The sequence below is a fragment of the Solea solea genome, chromosome 16, assembly GCF_958295425.1.
Source record: "Solea solea chromosome 16, fSolSol10.1, whole genome shotgun sequence".
Taxonomy (NCBI): domain Eukaryota; kingdom Metazoa; phylum Chordata; class Actinopteri; order Pleuronectiformes; family Soleidae; genus Solea; species Solea solea.
Window position 1 is genome coordinate 7622360 of NC_081149.1, and position 16463 is coordinate 7638822.

The 16463-nt window shown below is 41.6% G+C and overlaps 1 protein-coding gene across 3 annotated transcripts in view; it reads right to left on the reverse strand.

Moving 5' to 3' along the window:
* The window catches only part of baiap3 (BAI1 associated protein 3), a 51296-nt gene that overhangs the window by 25375 nt on the left and 9458 nt on the right, over nt 1-16463 (reverse strand). For all 3 annotated transcript variants that reach the window (XR_009242552.1, XM_058654308.1, XM_058654310.1), the window contains exons 2-6: nt 12844-12986; nt 3036-3123; nt 1883-1966; nt 1541-1648; nt 1053-1112 (exon numbers count right to left, since the gene is read on the reverse strand). Coding sequence is in view for 2 of the 3 variants with exons in the window: in XM_058654308.1 (XP_058510291.1) it covers nt 1053-1112; nt 1541-1648; nt 1883-1966; nt 3036-3123; nt 12844-12977 (474 nt within the window). In the remaining variant the exon portion in view is untranslated. The remainder of the gene's footprint in view (nt 1-1052; nt 1113-1540; nt 1649-1882; nt 1967-3035; nt 3124-12843; nt 12987-16463) is intronic.

Consider the following 16463-nt stretch of genomic DNA (forward strand, 5'->3'; position numbering starts at 1 on the left):
TGGGTTTAAATGAGCTGCTTTAAATGTTCTGAGAAAGAAAATCCCTCCGAATATTGCATCAAAAAGAAAAACCTTTGGGATAACTGCTCACTGTACTGTAAATCTCAGGGGATCTGACAGTATAATAATAATATCCTGCTTCTTCATTTGACTATATGTGATTTAAACCACACAGTCAAATGTTCTCTCCAGTTTAAGGCCATTTTCTTCATCTTTAAAGGCCTCTAGTATACTTCCGCACACATGCCGTGCACACCCAAGTGCGGACCGTGGTATACTCGTGCGCCAGGGTCCTGTAGTATCAGACTTCACCATTGGGTGGCGGTAAAAGTCTGGACGCATTCCTACCAAAGAAGAAGAGAATGATGCTACGGCTCCCTCTGCTTCAAGCGGCTCGTTGGGCGGGGGACTCGGGATGTCAGGCGGTTCAAGGGTCGCCAGTTTGAGGCTCGGATGACTAGCCTTGGCGACTACTTCTCCTGTTGTCGAAAGTTTTTTTTCTGCTTGGTGGGCGGGGCTTAATACGCCACCTACTGGTGGGGCGGAAGTATACCAGGGCCTTAACAGCTAACGACATCACTACCAGTTCCAACTAGACATCCAACCGATGTCAATGGAACGCATCATGAATACACATTTAAAATGAGTCTATGTGTAGTGCTTCCACACCGACTTTTACCTGCGAGCAACTGATAAACGTGATTAGTCAAACTACTTCTTGTCCCTACCCTGCAGAATAAACTCAAATACACCAGTTCCAATATAACTGTTGGGTTCTATGCCCAAGAAGAAAAAAGTAGTAAACTGTGTGGGATGATACTTCCTGTGATGCACAACATATGCACTTGTTTTTACAACGCAAGAAGTTAAATCTGTAGGTTAAAACTTCAACCTTGAATATGACATGTGCGGTACAGTCTCATCGATACCAAAAAATGGAAATTTCCTGGAGGAATCTGACACAGGAGAGCTGCAGATTGCCATGGCAACAGCAGAGGTGAACATGTGCAGTTAGGACAACCTGTGAGTCCTGTTAAAAAAAAGACACTCACCTTGGATTCTTGGACTTTTTGGAGAATGATGTCATGTTCCTCCTCGCCCATATCAAACACCTTTGGGAGGAATGACCAGACAGAGAAAGCTGCTTATGCACAACCATGGAAACTCTCAGCTTTCAGATCATGAAAGTGTTCTTCCTCAACCTGATCGCCTTTTTTTTTTTTCCCCTTTGGTTCTTTAGTTTAGCTCCTGACCGGCTGGAAACAAACATCTTGAAATAAACAGAAGATTAACTCCGGACAAGAGGCCGAGGTCCTTCAGCCGAGAACGAATGTATCATCACAGCAGAATATCAACACTCTGTGTGACTCGGCTTTGATGTTTAATCAGGTTTGAGGCGAGAACATCTGCTCTGATTTTCACAGCCTCACGACCGACAAACACTCTCCGCGTGAGGCGAAAATCAGCGACGCTGAGCTCAGGGGGACTGTTTTCTTTTGACGTAAACATACATAGATACAGTAGATATGGACGGATATACCTTGGGCAAGTATGTGAAGAGCTCTTCGTCACTTTTCACGTGCTCCGTTGAAGGCACGCCGACCCTGTTGACCACTGTGTACACAGCTTCCTCATAAAGCAGGTCCAGCTGCATGAAAACACACGCGCGCCACTTAATAACAGCCCTTCAAATGTGAGCGCTCATGTTCCGTCAATTTCATGTGCTCTGCTCTGCTGCACATCAAAAGCAAAGGATTAGACAAAACACAACAAAAACAACAACAGCAGCAACAGAAACATAACCGTGTTCTGCGACTGTGGCTTTAAACATTTAATCCCCGTTAAGGACGCGATGGAAAATGGAAAAGTTGAGCGGACACACCTCTGTCCTGCTGATTCTGTCGGAGATGAAGGCCTGGTCCACGTGTTCCTGGGGCGGCGGCACAGTGCAGGCTCCACTTTCACACTGTGAGGTTACACAAAACACAGTTTCACCAAAAAACACCAGCGGGAGGTTGACTTTGTTTTATTTATCGTTCTTTTTATATTCCTTATTATTTGTATAGCGACCGCGTCATTTTTCATTTTAATCCAATGTTTGTCTTTACTGACATCTGCTTTAAGAAGTAACAGAACCAATTACTATTACAGTTCCTTTTTGTTTCAGTGTTTCACAGAAACCACACGATGACTTTTGAACACAATTGTTGACTTACACATCATTTTATACTTTCCCTCACTTTTTAGTTTATCGACACCGACCAAAAAAAAACAAATCTTTAACACATCCCAAAATTGGTAGTCATAGCTTACGCCTGTATTTACCCATATATGCATGGTAAATACAGCCAATGCTTCCTCATATGTCTTTATCAAAATTAATATCAATAAAATCTACTGAAAACCGCACGGATTAGAAGAAAACTATTAAGTAAAACCAAATATCTAGACCTTAAATTACAATAATTTTGAATGCAAACATTAATGCACGTGTATCTCTGCATCGTAATTATCAAAGTTTAAAGTTCCGTTTCTGATAACTTAGCACCTATTTCTCCATCTGAAATGATCTGATTTACTGGCCAGCACATATGCATCAGTTGGCCAATAAAAAACATGGAACATAGTCAAGAAAACTCAACATGTGGTGTGACCGTTCCTTATGTTTTGATGCAGAACACTTTGCTCTTATGTTCCTTTTTTTTTTTTTTTTCCTTTGGCAAATGAAGTCGTCAAAACTCAGAGTAAACACGTTTGCTGAAGCGCCGTCGCCTTGTTAGCGGTGGCGGCAGCAGCAGGAGGAGCTGAACATAGATGCTGACAGCAGCTTGTCACAGCTGAGCTTCCAGTCTTCTAGAGCACCCAACTCAACCCCGGCCCTTCTGTCCAAAGACGTCACGCTGGCCGCGGTGGTGAGCTGCTGGAGCTGCACTCACTGCATGTTCATCGACAGTGCAACGCACAGAAATGTAGGGGACTTGGGGCAGGGGTTGGTGGTGGTGTTGGTGGTGGTGGGCGGGTGTGTGGTTAGTTACCTCGGCGTCCGCGGCCCGCAGCATGTTCTCCTGCTTCTGGAGGACAGCGTTCATGCGCTCAAAGAACTCCACGCTCTCCTCGGAAATCCTGCCAAGAAGAGGGAGCTGATTGACAAGTCAGCTCTAAAAATAGAGATGGAAACACTTGGGAAAAAAGATGTGACTTTACAAGGAAGAAAGAAAGAAAGAAAGAAAGACTGAGGCGACAAGCGTGTTGTACTAATCAGTGTGGCATCAGAATATTTCTGGAGAGGAAGCGAAAACACTGTGGGTTTCAAAGACGTTAGGACTGCGTCCTGTTTACAGACACCACGGAGGAGCATCTGTCACTGATGGAAGCGAATTCCCTGCCATGCCAGGGAAATTAAAATGAGTCAGTATTACATAACAGTGTGGAAACTTTTAAGGTTACAATCAAATGTTAAAAGAAGACATTTTCACATGATAGTGACATATAACCTTGTCTGAACGTCGTTTTATGCTCCATTGTAGTCAAGTAATGTTTTGGTTTCTTTCTTCTTGTATTACTCTGTACTCTGTTTTATTCGTGTTATAATTGGGTTTTGTTCAAATTGTACATTTTGTCATGTAAAGCACATTAATAAGTTGCCTTTGTGTATGAAATGTGTCATATAAATAAAGCTGCCTTGCCTAATGTTTCATGTTGTAACATGATCAGGTGACCTTGCATAGGAGGACTCTCTTTTCACTCCAGAGGTGAACTTTTTTTTACAATAAACCGGCATCACCATGGATATCCCAATCTTTGTAATCCAATTTAAATCTGAGTTTTACGTAGCCAAAAGCAAGTTATCACATAAAATGTTCAGTTATTATACACAAGTTTGTAGTTCATAATAACATGAACATAGCTAACTTTTCTTTACTTACATGACATTAGGAAAAAACCCAAACTAATTATCGTGTCATTTCGACTAAAAGAAGAGGTTTAAAATACTTGTTATTTGTTGGATTAACACAGCCAGATAATGCAGTTGGGAGTTCAGTAACTGCTGTATTTCCACGGCAAAACAATAGGTCAGTCGCTGTCGTGTATTTATTTAAAGTCAGACAAAGGGAGCCGAGCGAGAGCCTTAGTCTCCCTCATCACCAAGCCTGGGCTTTAGTTTCGTGCATTGCAGGCGTGAACAGTGTCATCCTGAAGCCGGGTTCCTAGTTTACAGCCGCTTCAACTTCTGCTCTGGAAGTTTCTTCCACAATCATTTTCTCCTGTAGCGCCCCCAGGAGTAAGGTGGATAGGTCAACGGGAAACCGACTAATACTAACAAGCTGAAATGGGGGCACATCTCCACCGAGCCTCGCGGAGACGGACACACTTCATTCAATAAATCGATTCCCTGCGAGTGTTTGTGTACTGGGACAAGGACAGTAATCCAATTAAATGGCTTAGCGTGACTTAACTGTGCATGGCAACGTACTGAGTGATCCATTTTTATTTTTCTGGCACACACTTCAGTAAACATGATCTGTTTCCTGCTCACGATGGGCTACTGGACTCCTGCAGGCAATTGACTTTTTTTTATTATCTGTCAATCACGTTCCTATCTGATGCCCCTCCCCCCCCCCCCCCCCACACACACACACACATTAACGTTATCATGTCTGCCCTGTGCATGCAGCAAGTTAATCTACTATGATGAGCGGGGCTGTGTGCAAAATGCAAATGATGTTTTCCGTTTCCTCCAGGTGCAAGTGAATTCCCGGACTCCCGCCAGCCACAGTTGTCATGGTGATGCAGACACATTTGGGGAGGGAAAAGCTGGGCTCAACACCTTGGGAATCCCCCCCTACAATTACCACCGCCACCGCCAGTGCCGCCACTTTCATCCCCCCCCCCCCCCCCGCCGTGGCCTGTATAGAAATCGCCAGGGCAGACTGCAACGCCGACTTGAGCGGTGGCACAACCATCGTGATCAGCTCCGTCGTGCCATCTGCCTACAAATCCTCACCTCGCTCCACTATCCCCACCCTCCCAGCTCCAGCTTCAGCCTCCTTCCTCATGTCTTCATGCCCTCCCCACTACATTATGCAGAAGAGTCGTCCACAGGGGCCCCCGTCACACTCCTTTATTAGCGTCATCGCATCACAGCGGGCGTGTGGCAGCCCATGCCAGCACCCACTGACTCTCACCATGGCGGGGGGGTGGAGCGGATGGCAAACCCCTGAGGCATTGATGAAGACTAATGGCAGCCATGCTGGGAGAGATGGTCAGGTTTGCACTGGCGTCAAAACCGTAGCACGTGAAGAGGTGGATGCATTTAATTAAAAGCCACTTGCTGGAACCTTTAATTAGTCCGTGATTCATGGTACAATGTAATCATTAAAAAGGAGAATAGAGTGCAAATGAATGGACACCCACACAGTTTACAGAGTTACTTCCAACCAGCCATTAATCTGTGGATTATTCTGGATTTATGGAAGAACTGTCCAAAAAAACTCTCTCTACTCTCAACTTTGCAAAGAATTTCCATCCATCCAACTACTGAAAATTACACAATTTGAAGATACTCAATACTTCACTCCTTAACTTTACAGGTGCCGTTGTTGCATGACTGTTGCTAAAATTAAACAACTCAACAAAAAGAGTAGTTGTTTTTTTCCCTCCTCTCTCATCTGAAACAGCGTGTTTAAAAGCTTCAGGCTTCCGTCTGTGAACGACTCCACAAATAAACTCCGCTCCCCCTGAAGAGATCTGAGGTTTCATTTGCACGTGTGGTAAAAAATAAGCCTTGTTTGATTGTAATGCTTGCGCTATGAGACTCAATTCCCACCACATCTATTTTCATCCAAGGCATTTTTTTTCCCCTTTCAGAAAATATGTCGATCAGTCAAAACAGCGTGAGGATTTGCCAAGACAGTCTGGGATCCTTTGCGTCAAGTTGTGGAATGATGTGTTCACGAGCACGAAAATAAAGCCTGGATATTGAAAGAACAGTTAATTTTGATTTTAAAACTCTGTCTCTGTCTCCATCCCTCTCTTATACACACACACATACACGCGACCAGAATAACAAACTGATATGATGTTGCTAGGAAACAGGTTCTTCAAACATTCAAACACTTCAATTACAATATAGTTCTCCATTTTTAGAGTAAATCAGCAGGAACACATAAATAGAAAACACTGTGAACTTCTTCCATCTGACAGAATTATGTTTTTTAAACACTGCGCTAATGTGGAGTGTGAAGGTGACAGCGGGCTCTCACTCCACACTCCAATACAATATGGCAGTGCATACATAGTAATTAATAGTGCAGACATCACTGTCGTGTGCAGCATGAAAGACATTGTGACGTCTGTAAGCATTCTAATGAAAAAAGTTGATTTTTTTAATCGGTTTAGTCACGGTTGTCAATGTCTAATATCAACCTTCAGCTCCAATCGTAGCCGAGGGTGTCCATGACAAGAGCCGAACTTCACTACAATACTGCACACCAGACACTTGGGTTTTAACTTTAATTGCACATTTGGTCAAGCACTAGAACACAACAGGTGAAGAGACAGCGTCAGTCGCGACAGCTCAAACCGAATCCCTCCATTCAATAGCTTGTGAAAGGACCAGCCGTCTCCTGCAGATCGGCATACTGACAGACTTGAACAGCGGCCTGGTGTGAAATTATTTCCAACCCGGATCCTCCCGGGTGCTTCCCAATTGTGTTTCACAGTTTATACTTCCTCGCCGAGTGGTACAACGGCTGAGCGAGAGCTATTTGAAATCAAGCAATAAAGGGCAATTTTTCCACACACTCGGGGAAAATAAAAGAAGAGCCTGAACTTTTGTTTTGAAGCCCCCCCGGAATTGTGATTTTGGCTGGCACCATGGGGATGTGTGAGCTGTTTGGACTTATTTTAAGTGAAAAGAAGAAAGATGCAAAACCAGTACGTGCAATTCGATATTGGTAGACACTTAAAATGGAACCATGCGGGATTTCTACCCTAACATACCAGCTTCTGAGTCATTGTAACAGTTTAATGTCTTTCTAATGGAGCTGTCTCCACTCCCCCTACTGTCGGTTAGCAGATAAACTGCCGAGCATAATCCTCGGAATCAGGAGGTCTCGTGAAGTTGAGACTTTGCGACAGTGAGGATAAAGTGCTAGACAATGGATGTATGGATGTTCACAGTGGCGTCGTTTAAATATGTACTCCAAAACTGTAGGGGGAGCTCTGTAGAGAAAATAGTTCTGCTTTAAGGTTGTGACATCGGATGTAATGGTATCGATTCATCCCTAGTAAACGCACAAGTCAGGGCTCCTCCTGGTGAAAGACCATGTAATAGGGCTGTTACTTTTTAAAATAATCACATTTTAATTCATTTATAATGGCCACCCCCCTCGTGCTGCTCCTCTCAATTCTCCACAAATGTAACATTTTATTAAAATGTATAATTGTTACTTTATTAACAGTTCTGTTCGTGTTAGAGTAGTCATGACACTCAATAGAATAGGATGGAATAAACACTCTCTCAACAGGAACTAAGTGACGGAGTGAGGAGGAAGCTCCAACAGCTTTTAGCTCAAATGTAATAATGTTACAGTGGACTGTGGTTGGTTGACATCAAATTCAAGGTCTTTCCAGGACCAATCGCCTCAAATTCAAGGGCCAAATGTGGTGACACAGCTAAAGATGGGAGGGCAACTTGTAAGAATCTACGTAATCTACGTACATCAAGCAAGGGAGCAGTAGGTAAACAAACAAGGGAAACATTTTATCTAAATATCAACTTAACTTTTTTCTGCCCCAAAATTCAAGCACTTTCAGTGACCCATGTCTATTCAGAAGAATTTTGAAAAACTTTCAAGGGCCCTGAATTCTTTCTGAAGGACCCGTGAGGACCCTCCTTACATTATTTCCCAGAAACAAAAGTCTGTCAACCTGATTATTGAGTGCAGCTCTCTTTTTATTTAAGGTATCACCCACGGAGGAGAACATGCCCAGAGTGCACAGGTGACCCCTGGCACACAGATACTGTATTTATGAGTCAGGCTTGCATGTCCAAAGAGTTGTCGCTCCCGTTTTCGATGAAATCACGTTGTGTCACCGATCACTCGCGCAGTGTGAGCTCACGGTGACTGCACAGAAATCCTCCAACTCTGAATGTCATGTAGTGTGAACTTGGCGCCGACTACCATCCGTAAGACACTTGACAGTAATGATCTGAGTGGGTCACACCTCTTTTCTGTTCAGTCCTGTAAGTGGCACAGCACTTTTTCTTTACCCAGTTGGACAGATTGTGACAGTCCAAAGCTGCTTTTACACCTGCGGTTCAGCCCTGAACTGTTTTTCGACGAGGAGCAGTGCATGTGGACTTTATAACGACGGAATCTAATGAACTGCCAAACGCTCGGTACAGAGGCTGTGTTATGTCTGGCCATGTCTCCATCCTGCTCCGAAAACCTAATGAAATATTTCGAGTGGGTTAAAAAAAAAAAAAACATGTCTCACACAGACGCTCTCCAGTTGTGCACTGCATGTGGGAAAGGGCAACTGTCAACTGTAGGTAATCCACTGATGTCTGGACCATCGGGTGTGATTCAGAGAATCACTGTTCATATGAGAAGACAGCTCAAATAGAACACTCTGTGGCTTCAGCACTACGTATGTAACATGCGCGGCGTATGGTGATTTTTGTCAGACAACGAACAACAGACTTGCTCGTACTTGTTCCGACGACAGAAAAAAACAGAGAATACTGTAGCTCGACTGAAAAGTGGGATTTGTAATATAAAATGAAATGAGCAGAGCGATGAAACCAGCTGACACCAAGCAGAATGCAAATAGGACGCAGTGTCATCATGACTATGCTGAACTGGTATACTGCAGCTCCACAACAGTTTTCAGTCATTGACCAAACACAGCATCTATGCAGCTTATCTTTAGAGCGTCATGGGATCGAGGATTATATTAGTAATATAATATAATAGATTAAAAATGGAGAAGAAAAAGGTACCACTGCTAACCAGCGCACAGCTATGCACTGGATTTGAATTGTTCCTGTTGCATGATTGCTCATATAAGTGCCGTGAAAATTAAATAATAACTAATCAAACATACAGGATTACCAAATCAGGAAACTACAAACATATTGATTGATTTGGTCTTTTCAATGGCTTTGTAACCATTGAGTAAAATATCAACTGATACAGGCCTTATCCTTTAAATCCCCTTTAGTGTCATTTCAAATTGTTACTCCGCATTGATTAGGCAAATATGAGATATTCACTCACCGAGGAGTGGAATTCATAAATGAGTCTGCGCCAAGCTCATGATTCAAAATCCAATAAAGTCATGGAAGTGGAATAAAACAAAAATAAGTCACGCGATCACTTTCAATGTAATTCCCGTTCCCTTTACTCTGAAGTAAAGCTCAGCTGTGGCAGCGTCTTGTGAATATAACACCACATCCCAACCACAATAAAAGCTCGAAAACCACATTCTGCTCATTTTAATCAAACATGTTTCACCTCCATTGTGCCATTCGCTGCGCAGAGAGCTTAGCGTGGACGACCGACTGGTGCGGGGTCAACAACTGTGGACAGAGTGGCCCAAATCTACATGGCCTCGTTTGCAAATTCTCAATTAAAGTGGGAGTCCAGGCCGGTCAGCGGCAGTCTGAGAGGATAACAAAGATCAACAGGCTGCCTCTAATGATGAGTGCTCAGAGTATGTGCACGGCTGAGGCTCAGTGTGAGGGCTGCAACACTGGGGAGATGGAATAGGAAATGAGAAAGAGGTGAGATACTGACTGTTTAAATTATCTTTCAGAACACACAAATAGCAGATTCAACATAATTAAAAATATAAAATAAGCCATCGAGAGGTAGCGTTCTATACTGTATGGATATTAAATAAAGCATGCAAATGACAAAAAATAGGTTGGTTAGTGTTAGCGTCTTTCAAATCCAAAATTGATCAGTCTTCAACACAGCATCTAAGGTTATCTTCCGTGGTTAAAAATAGACATGGTCGTGATTACAAGTATAAGTTCACATCGTGGTGGTCGCAGCCTGTGTTTAGGTTGCTATAGAAACCTCAGGTTCATACTATTACTTTTGGCTTCAGATGAAGCTTCACAATAAGAGTGATGAAAAAGAACAAAAAAAAAAAACAGCTTCTTGATTTTACCTGTGCCACGAAGCAAAAAACAAAAATAAAAACATTGGAAAGGATCAGACAAGATCCAGACCAGGCAACATAATCCACTTAAGACCAGTTTATTTTTCAAGAACACAAGGACAAAGCAGACAAGTAAACACATGACATTATTCAAGACATTACAGAAAGTTGTAAGACAACGACAGAAAATAAACGGACATACGGTGCACATACAAATACATGTTTACAGTACATTTACAAAAAGGCCTTACAGTGGACACACACGTATACAAATACAAGTACATACAGACAACTATGCGCGTACAGTAAGTGTACATAGAAAATAAAAGGTCAAAATGAGTATAAACACTCATTCTGTCAGTGTAACTAATTATCTTTACCTAAACTATGAAGAATTCATATTGACACAGCCACAGATCTATGATTATGTGGATGCTATGAAAGGTGGATTTGGCAAATGTATGGCGACAATAAACAATTACTCCACTAACAGCTGACATAATCCATAATAGACCTCCATTGGTGCGAGTATTTGCGACGTAAATCACGTAACATTAAATAAAGATGGACGAGGACATTGATTCATTTTTTGTTTCTTTTATCTCTAATCGTTCCACAACCGTTGCTGTGTGTTTATGACCGTAACCATGACAACAAAGGTCCGCCAAAGTGACAGAAAAAAGAGTATTTAACACATACAGTACAAGTACAAGTACAAATACACACAAATAGACACTCAAACGCATACATAAACGTGTAAAAAGGAAGTGGTTTGCAAAAAAGATGTATCACTCAAGTCAGAGAGAGAAGTGTGCTGTACTATGTTGTTGAAGGAGACGTGAGGACATTAGAACCATGCGGCGTAAACCGATATACAAGAGAGCAGCATTTGTGATCCCCTCAGAGCCTGACTGTGCATGTAATAGCGAGGAGATGTTTCCTTTGGGGAGAGGCAGCTTGTGCATGGCCTCCTCACAGCAAGTCACAACTGTGGAATAAATGCCAGCCACATTAAAAACGCCGGTGACAAGAAATGATGAGCTGCAGCTTAAGCAGAGAGGAAAATAGATTAATAACAGACAAGAATTATTGCTAATGAGCATGTGATGCTAAATCCTCAGCTACCTAGCAATTCAATTTTCCCAAATAATGATTAGTGAGGCTATTAAATGCCCATGATGGCAACAATCTGCCTCCTATTACTTTCCCATTGTCTGAATATGTGTCTGACAGTGAATCAGCAGATAAGTAGAAGCAGAACATATATCGTCAAAAGAGTTTGGGCAACACATTTCTGCCATCTTGTGTGCCCTAAGATACACTGAACATATCACAAATGCTGTGTTTCCATCATGGTACGCTTTGGTTTGGTACAGTACGGTATGGTATGGTTTGGTAGTACCCGATAACCACGTCGCGTGATGTCATACTGGTGCTACGACAACAAAAGATTCCATCAAACGCAAGGCAACAGACAACAAAGGAGGTTATCCAGCAGCTTTGTTTCCTGCTTGGTTGAGGCGCATTTACTTTATATACTTCTAGAACTACTCTACTCGACTCTTGTATCAGGTATGGTATCAGGCATGTTGTTTTCCATTACTTTATTGTACCTCCTCAACATGGACGGTCAAAGCGGTTGTTTTCGGTGTAACTGAATCATTAGAATCAGTTCAATAAAAAGATTTATTCACAGAATCGTTCAGTACCTCCTGTATGCGTCCGACACAGTCTGAGAGGCAGGGCAGGACAACTCATACAGTGGTTTATACAAATAAATAAATAAAAATGATCAGGTTCTCAATAGTATTTCAATTCGGGGGGCATGAAAACATTTCTGTCCTCTAGGGGGGGCATGACAGAAAATAATAGAGAACCACTGGTCTAAATGTACCTTACCGTTTTGCTCTGGTACCCAAAGGGAAGGGTAGCATAGAATGGAATGGTTGTGGCCATTTATTTTGGTACTATTCTATACCACTTCTCAGCTGTAACAGACTGTTGCTAGGGACTAAAGACATAGAGAGCCCGGTATGTATCAATGCGCAGAATTCCATTCAATTTACACATATGTTACTTGTCAGAGACATCCCAGCAACAATGGAATCTTTTTCTATTATTAACTTCAATGTATGTGAGGTGAAGGAGACAGTGTAACCTCTGCTGCCTTGAGTTTAACGATGGTCATATAATAATATAACTGCTCCAATCTCATTATTTACCGGCTTGTTATTCTCCCTCCTCACAGCAGTGTGATATTTTGCGGACTGAGTGTAAATGTATAAATGTATAAAACATCATTTAGTTTGGTGGGAGACGCGCTCAATTGGTATGTTCGCATTTCAACACCCAAGCTAACGGACTATTTTACTACGAGGAAGCAATGCTTTGTTTCTAATTGTATGTTTTCTTCATGTAATAAGTGCAATTACATTCGGTGAATCAGTCATTGTTGAAATATAGGCCCCATTTCATCCTTTCTTCTTCTTTGTTGGTTCAGAATGCAGTTGGTGTATACAACTACTGCCCGAGTTTCAATTAAATAGGTTCAACGTCGGCTAATCGTTGCAAACCATGGCAAACCTAATTTCTAATCAGTTGTACAGCATAAGACCTCAGCACTTCAAAGTAATATCTTAGCATAAATGTGTGCTAACGCTAACGACTCACCTGCGAGGTAAGGGCTCGGGATATGGTGTGAGGGGGCTGCTGGCCGAGGGCGACGTCTCCCGTCGGCTCCTCAGCGACTGGCTCCGCTGCACCTGCCGCAGCACACTGCTCTTGAGGTCCAGAAGCGTCGTCATGGTGTTTCACTGCCAGAGGTGACACAAAGAACCTGTCACTCCACACTGCGTTTGACATGAAGGAGTAATTCACAAGCGCTATTCTAGGAAAAGTGAGTCAAAGTACGTTCAACAGTGGGTTTCAATTTTATACAGCCACCTCTTTCTAGGAATACATTCAATCCAAGGTGTTTTCCTTTTGGCCTGATCCATCCCCCACTCCCCTTCTCTTTCAACATAATTACACTCTTCCTCAGCGGAAGATGTGTTTTAGCTCAGTCCGAGTCTTCCTGGTGCCAGGGGGCATGCAATTTATCTCCCACCTTTTACTCCCTGAGCTCATAGTCACTTGACCTTTATTTATAGGACCACACTTTGTACAAGATATGCAAATTAAGAAGCCATGGCAAGCAGAGACCTGCAAGGGCTGCATAATAGCAATGTCACAAAAACACGGTTGTACAATTATAAATGGAAAAATAAATAAAATGGAGCCGAAGAGGCAGGAACGTTTAGAAATGTCTCAACATTCAGACCTGAAATATCTGAAGGGTCAACACTTGACCTGGAAAATGTTTCAAAAAGGGCTCAGTCAAAGTCAAATGATATAAAAAGCTGAACATCAAAATGTAAAAAGGAAGTGTAGTATCAGGCTGTAGATACACTACAAGCTTTTTAACTGAGCATGGGATCGTATGAGATTCCGATGATCATCTTAAGCAAAAACAGGGCCCCCCGATATGGTTTTTTCTATGGTTTTTAAGAAAGAAAGAAATACACAAAAAAGTTGCTTCAGTATCCACAAAACCAAAAGTCTGTCACTCCCATTTAAATGTCTAAATTATATACAGTAGTTTCATGAATATTGCTACACCAGCTCAAAAATGTCAACTTCTTCAGCTGTCATGCCACCAACACAGAGGGGAAAGGGTTGTGTTACTCAAAGGTTTCCTGCACTCTGTCTTTGATGAGTCATCACAAACAACCTTTCACACGTTATGACAGAAGATTTGAGTGGTTTTGATACCAGGGCTTGTTAATACCACGGTGCTTTACCCAGAAACTCCACTGATGACTTCTTCCAACATGACATGATAATTCATTCCTGCAGGTTCAACTTCTACTTATCTGTCACCGGCTACAGTACGTTTACTTGTTCGTCGCTGTACAGAATACACCTACACTGCCCTCTATTGATCATGTGCAGAATGCATCATGGCCTCATGATGCACCAAACAGACACAAGATACACAAGTATACAGTCTAAAGTCTGAAGCCCCTTTTCCACTGATCATAAAACCTGCTGCACACATGCAAACATCTGGTTATTGTCTGTATGGAAATGGCTGCAATCACTCTGGGGTCACATGACTCTGAAATAAATGCATGTATCTAACAGCTTTGTTTCAGATCAGCAGTGAAGTAATGATGACGCCCCATTGAACACCTGTTGTTGAGTTTGACAGTTCACAGTAAAAAGATTGATGATGCTAAACAAATCTATAAATGGAGATAAATAATTCATAATAACATCATGTTATTATCATCATCATCTTCATTTTATTTTTATTATTTTGAATGTTTCGTGAGGTTGGAACTGTTAGCAGAATCGGCTCCACTGAGGTTGCTCATTAAGATAACCCTTAACACAAAACGGAGGAAAGTTTTACTTGGACATCGTGACTATCGAGTTAAGATTAATTTTTTTTTTTTAAAGAAGAATCTATTTGAGGGCCTTGGATATTGGCAGTGTGTTGCTAAGCGATTAACTCAAACAGAGAAGGTATTTTTTTTCCAGCAACACAATTTGAACTCTTGTTTTTTGGTTACATGGTGACATTAAACTGAATTGTGCTCCGTCAGTGCTGCCCACAGATGAAAGCAATTTAGTGAAACCCTGAATATCTGAATTTCCCACCAGTAAAAGTGATATAGAACATGGTAACTGCCCTCTTTTGTGGTTGTTGGCATTTTGGTTTTCCTTTAACATGAAAGTCAAATTTGGAAAAACTGAATATCCATGGATCCCCAAATGAAAAACTTGATACCTAATCAATGGTTGAATTGCTTTTATTACTTCTGCTCAGGAGGTTATGTTTCCATCAGTGTGGTTTAAACTGTAAATGTGTCCCTCTGTTAGCGACTTCCTGTCAACTTTGACAGATCGATCAGATTTTCCATGTGATGGGTAGGTGATCACACAAGTATGTAACTTTTCAAGGAATCCCTACCTCTTAATATGGGCCCATCTGTAAAAATCACACCTCTGTCCAAACTTAAATTGAATTTAAACAAAATGTCAGACACTCTACAGTCAGACTAAATTTCATCCAGGTCTAATCCAGATTACAGATTTGGCAGCAATTTAAATTTAACATGGGAAGTCCCATTTAGTGAGTGAATTTTGGTCATGCTTATGTAATCTGTAAGAAGAGAAGCAGGTTAAGTTCTATACAGATTAGGGCTGAATGATTTTGAATAAATATCTAATCGTGATTCGCGATATCAGAGGGAATGGTCATTTTTTACATCTTCATTCTCATTTTCATTAGAAAAACATATTCAAAATGTTACTGATATTTGGGCAGATCTGTCGGAGACAAAGATGTTCTCTTCAGTCTGTAGAATAAGATGTGTATAGATCAAGACAATAATTATTTTTATATATTTTTGGCTTTAAAAAATATTGTGCCTCCTGCGATTTCAATAACATTTTGATTAGTTGCTCAGACCTAATACAGACCCAGAAAGTCCTCTTGATCCAGTGAAATCAAAATGTAAAAATAGTAAAGAATTTAAGCCTCTGTGCTCGCCGAGTGCTCTTCTATTAGCTTATGTAATGTAGTGTAAATAATGATCATTGATGACCGAGCAGTTTCTAGGAACGGGAAGACAAAATTTTAACACTGAATGGAAATATGTGACTCACTTGAGAGCCACATAATTAGTGTGGATATTTTGAAGTGCATTGTCCTCTTTTTCTGTGCAGTGCTATTCTTTTGTGAGGGAAATAAGTCGGGTACCAAACTTCATTAGGTTTCTCCAGTATATCATTATGTATATACAGTATAGAGCCTTTACTGGGAGTTAATCCTTTTAATCTTGACAGAAGGTTGGGGCGTCTATAAATACCTGTGGTTCAATTTTGAATCCACTCACTAAATCCTCGCAGGAACACTATAACCTTTATTAGCTGCCACATTTTTTCCAACACTACACAACATTTCACGGCAGTGTCGAGGCAAGAGTGTTTGCAGCGAGCCTAAGTTTATTTTTCCAACGCTCACATCAAATAGAGAAAAAGCTAATTGCAACTGTATCAGCCACATCAACGGCATCAGTGTCTACAGAAAGCCGCTCAGGGATGCTGACACATCTGCATAGCAACTGAGAAATCAAAGAGACTCCTCAACAGCATCCAATCACTCCTGTCTTTGCTTTTACACTTTAGTTATTAACTTATTCGAAATGGACACTGTGATTCTGGCTCCACCTTCATCACTCTGA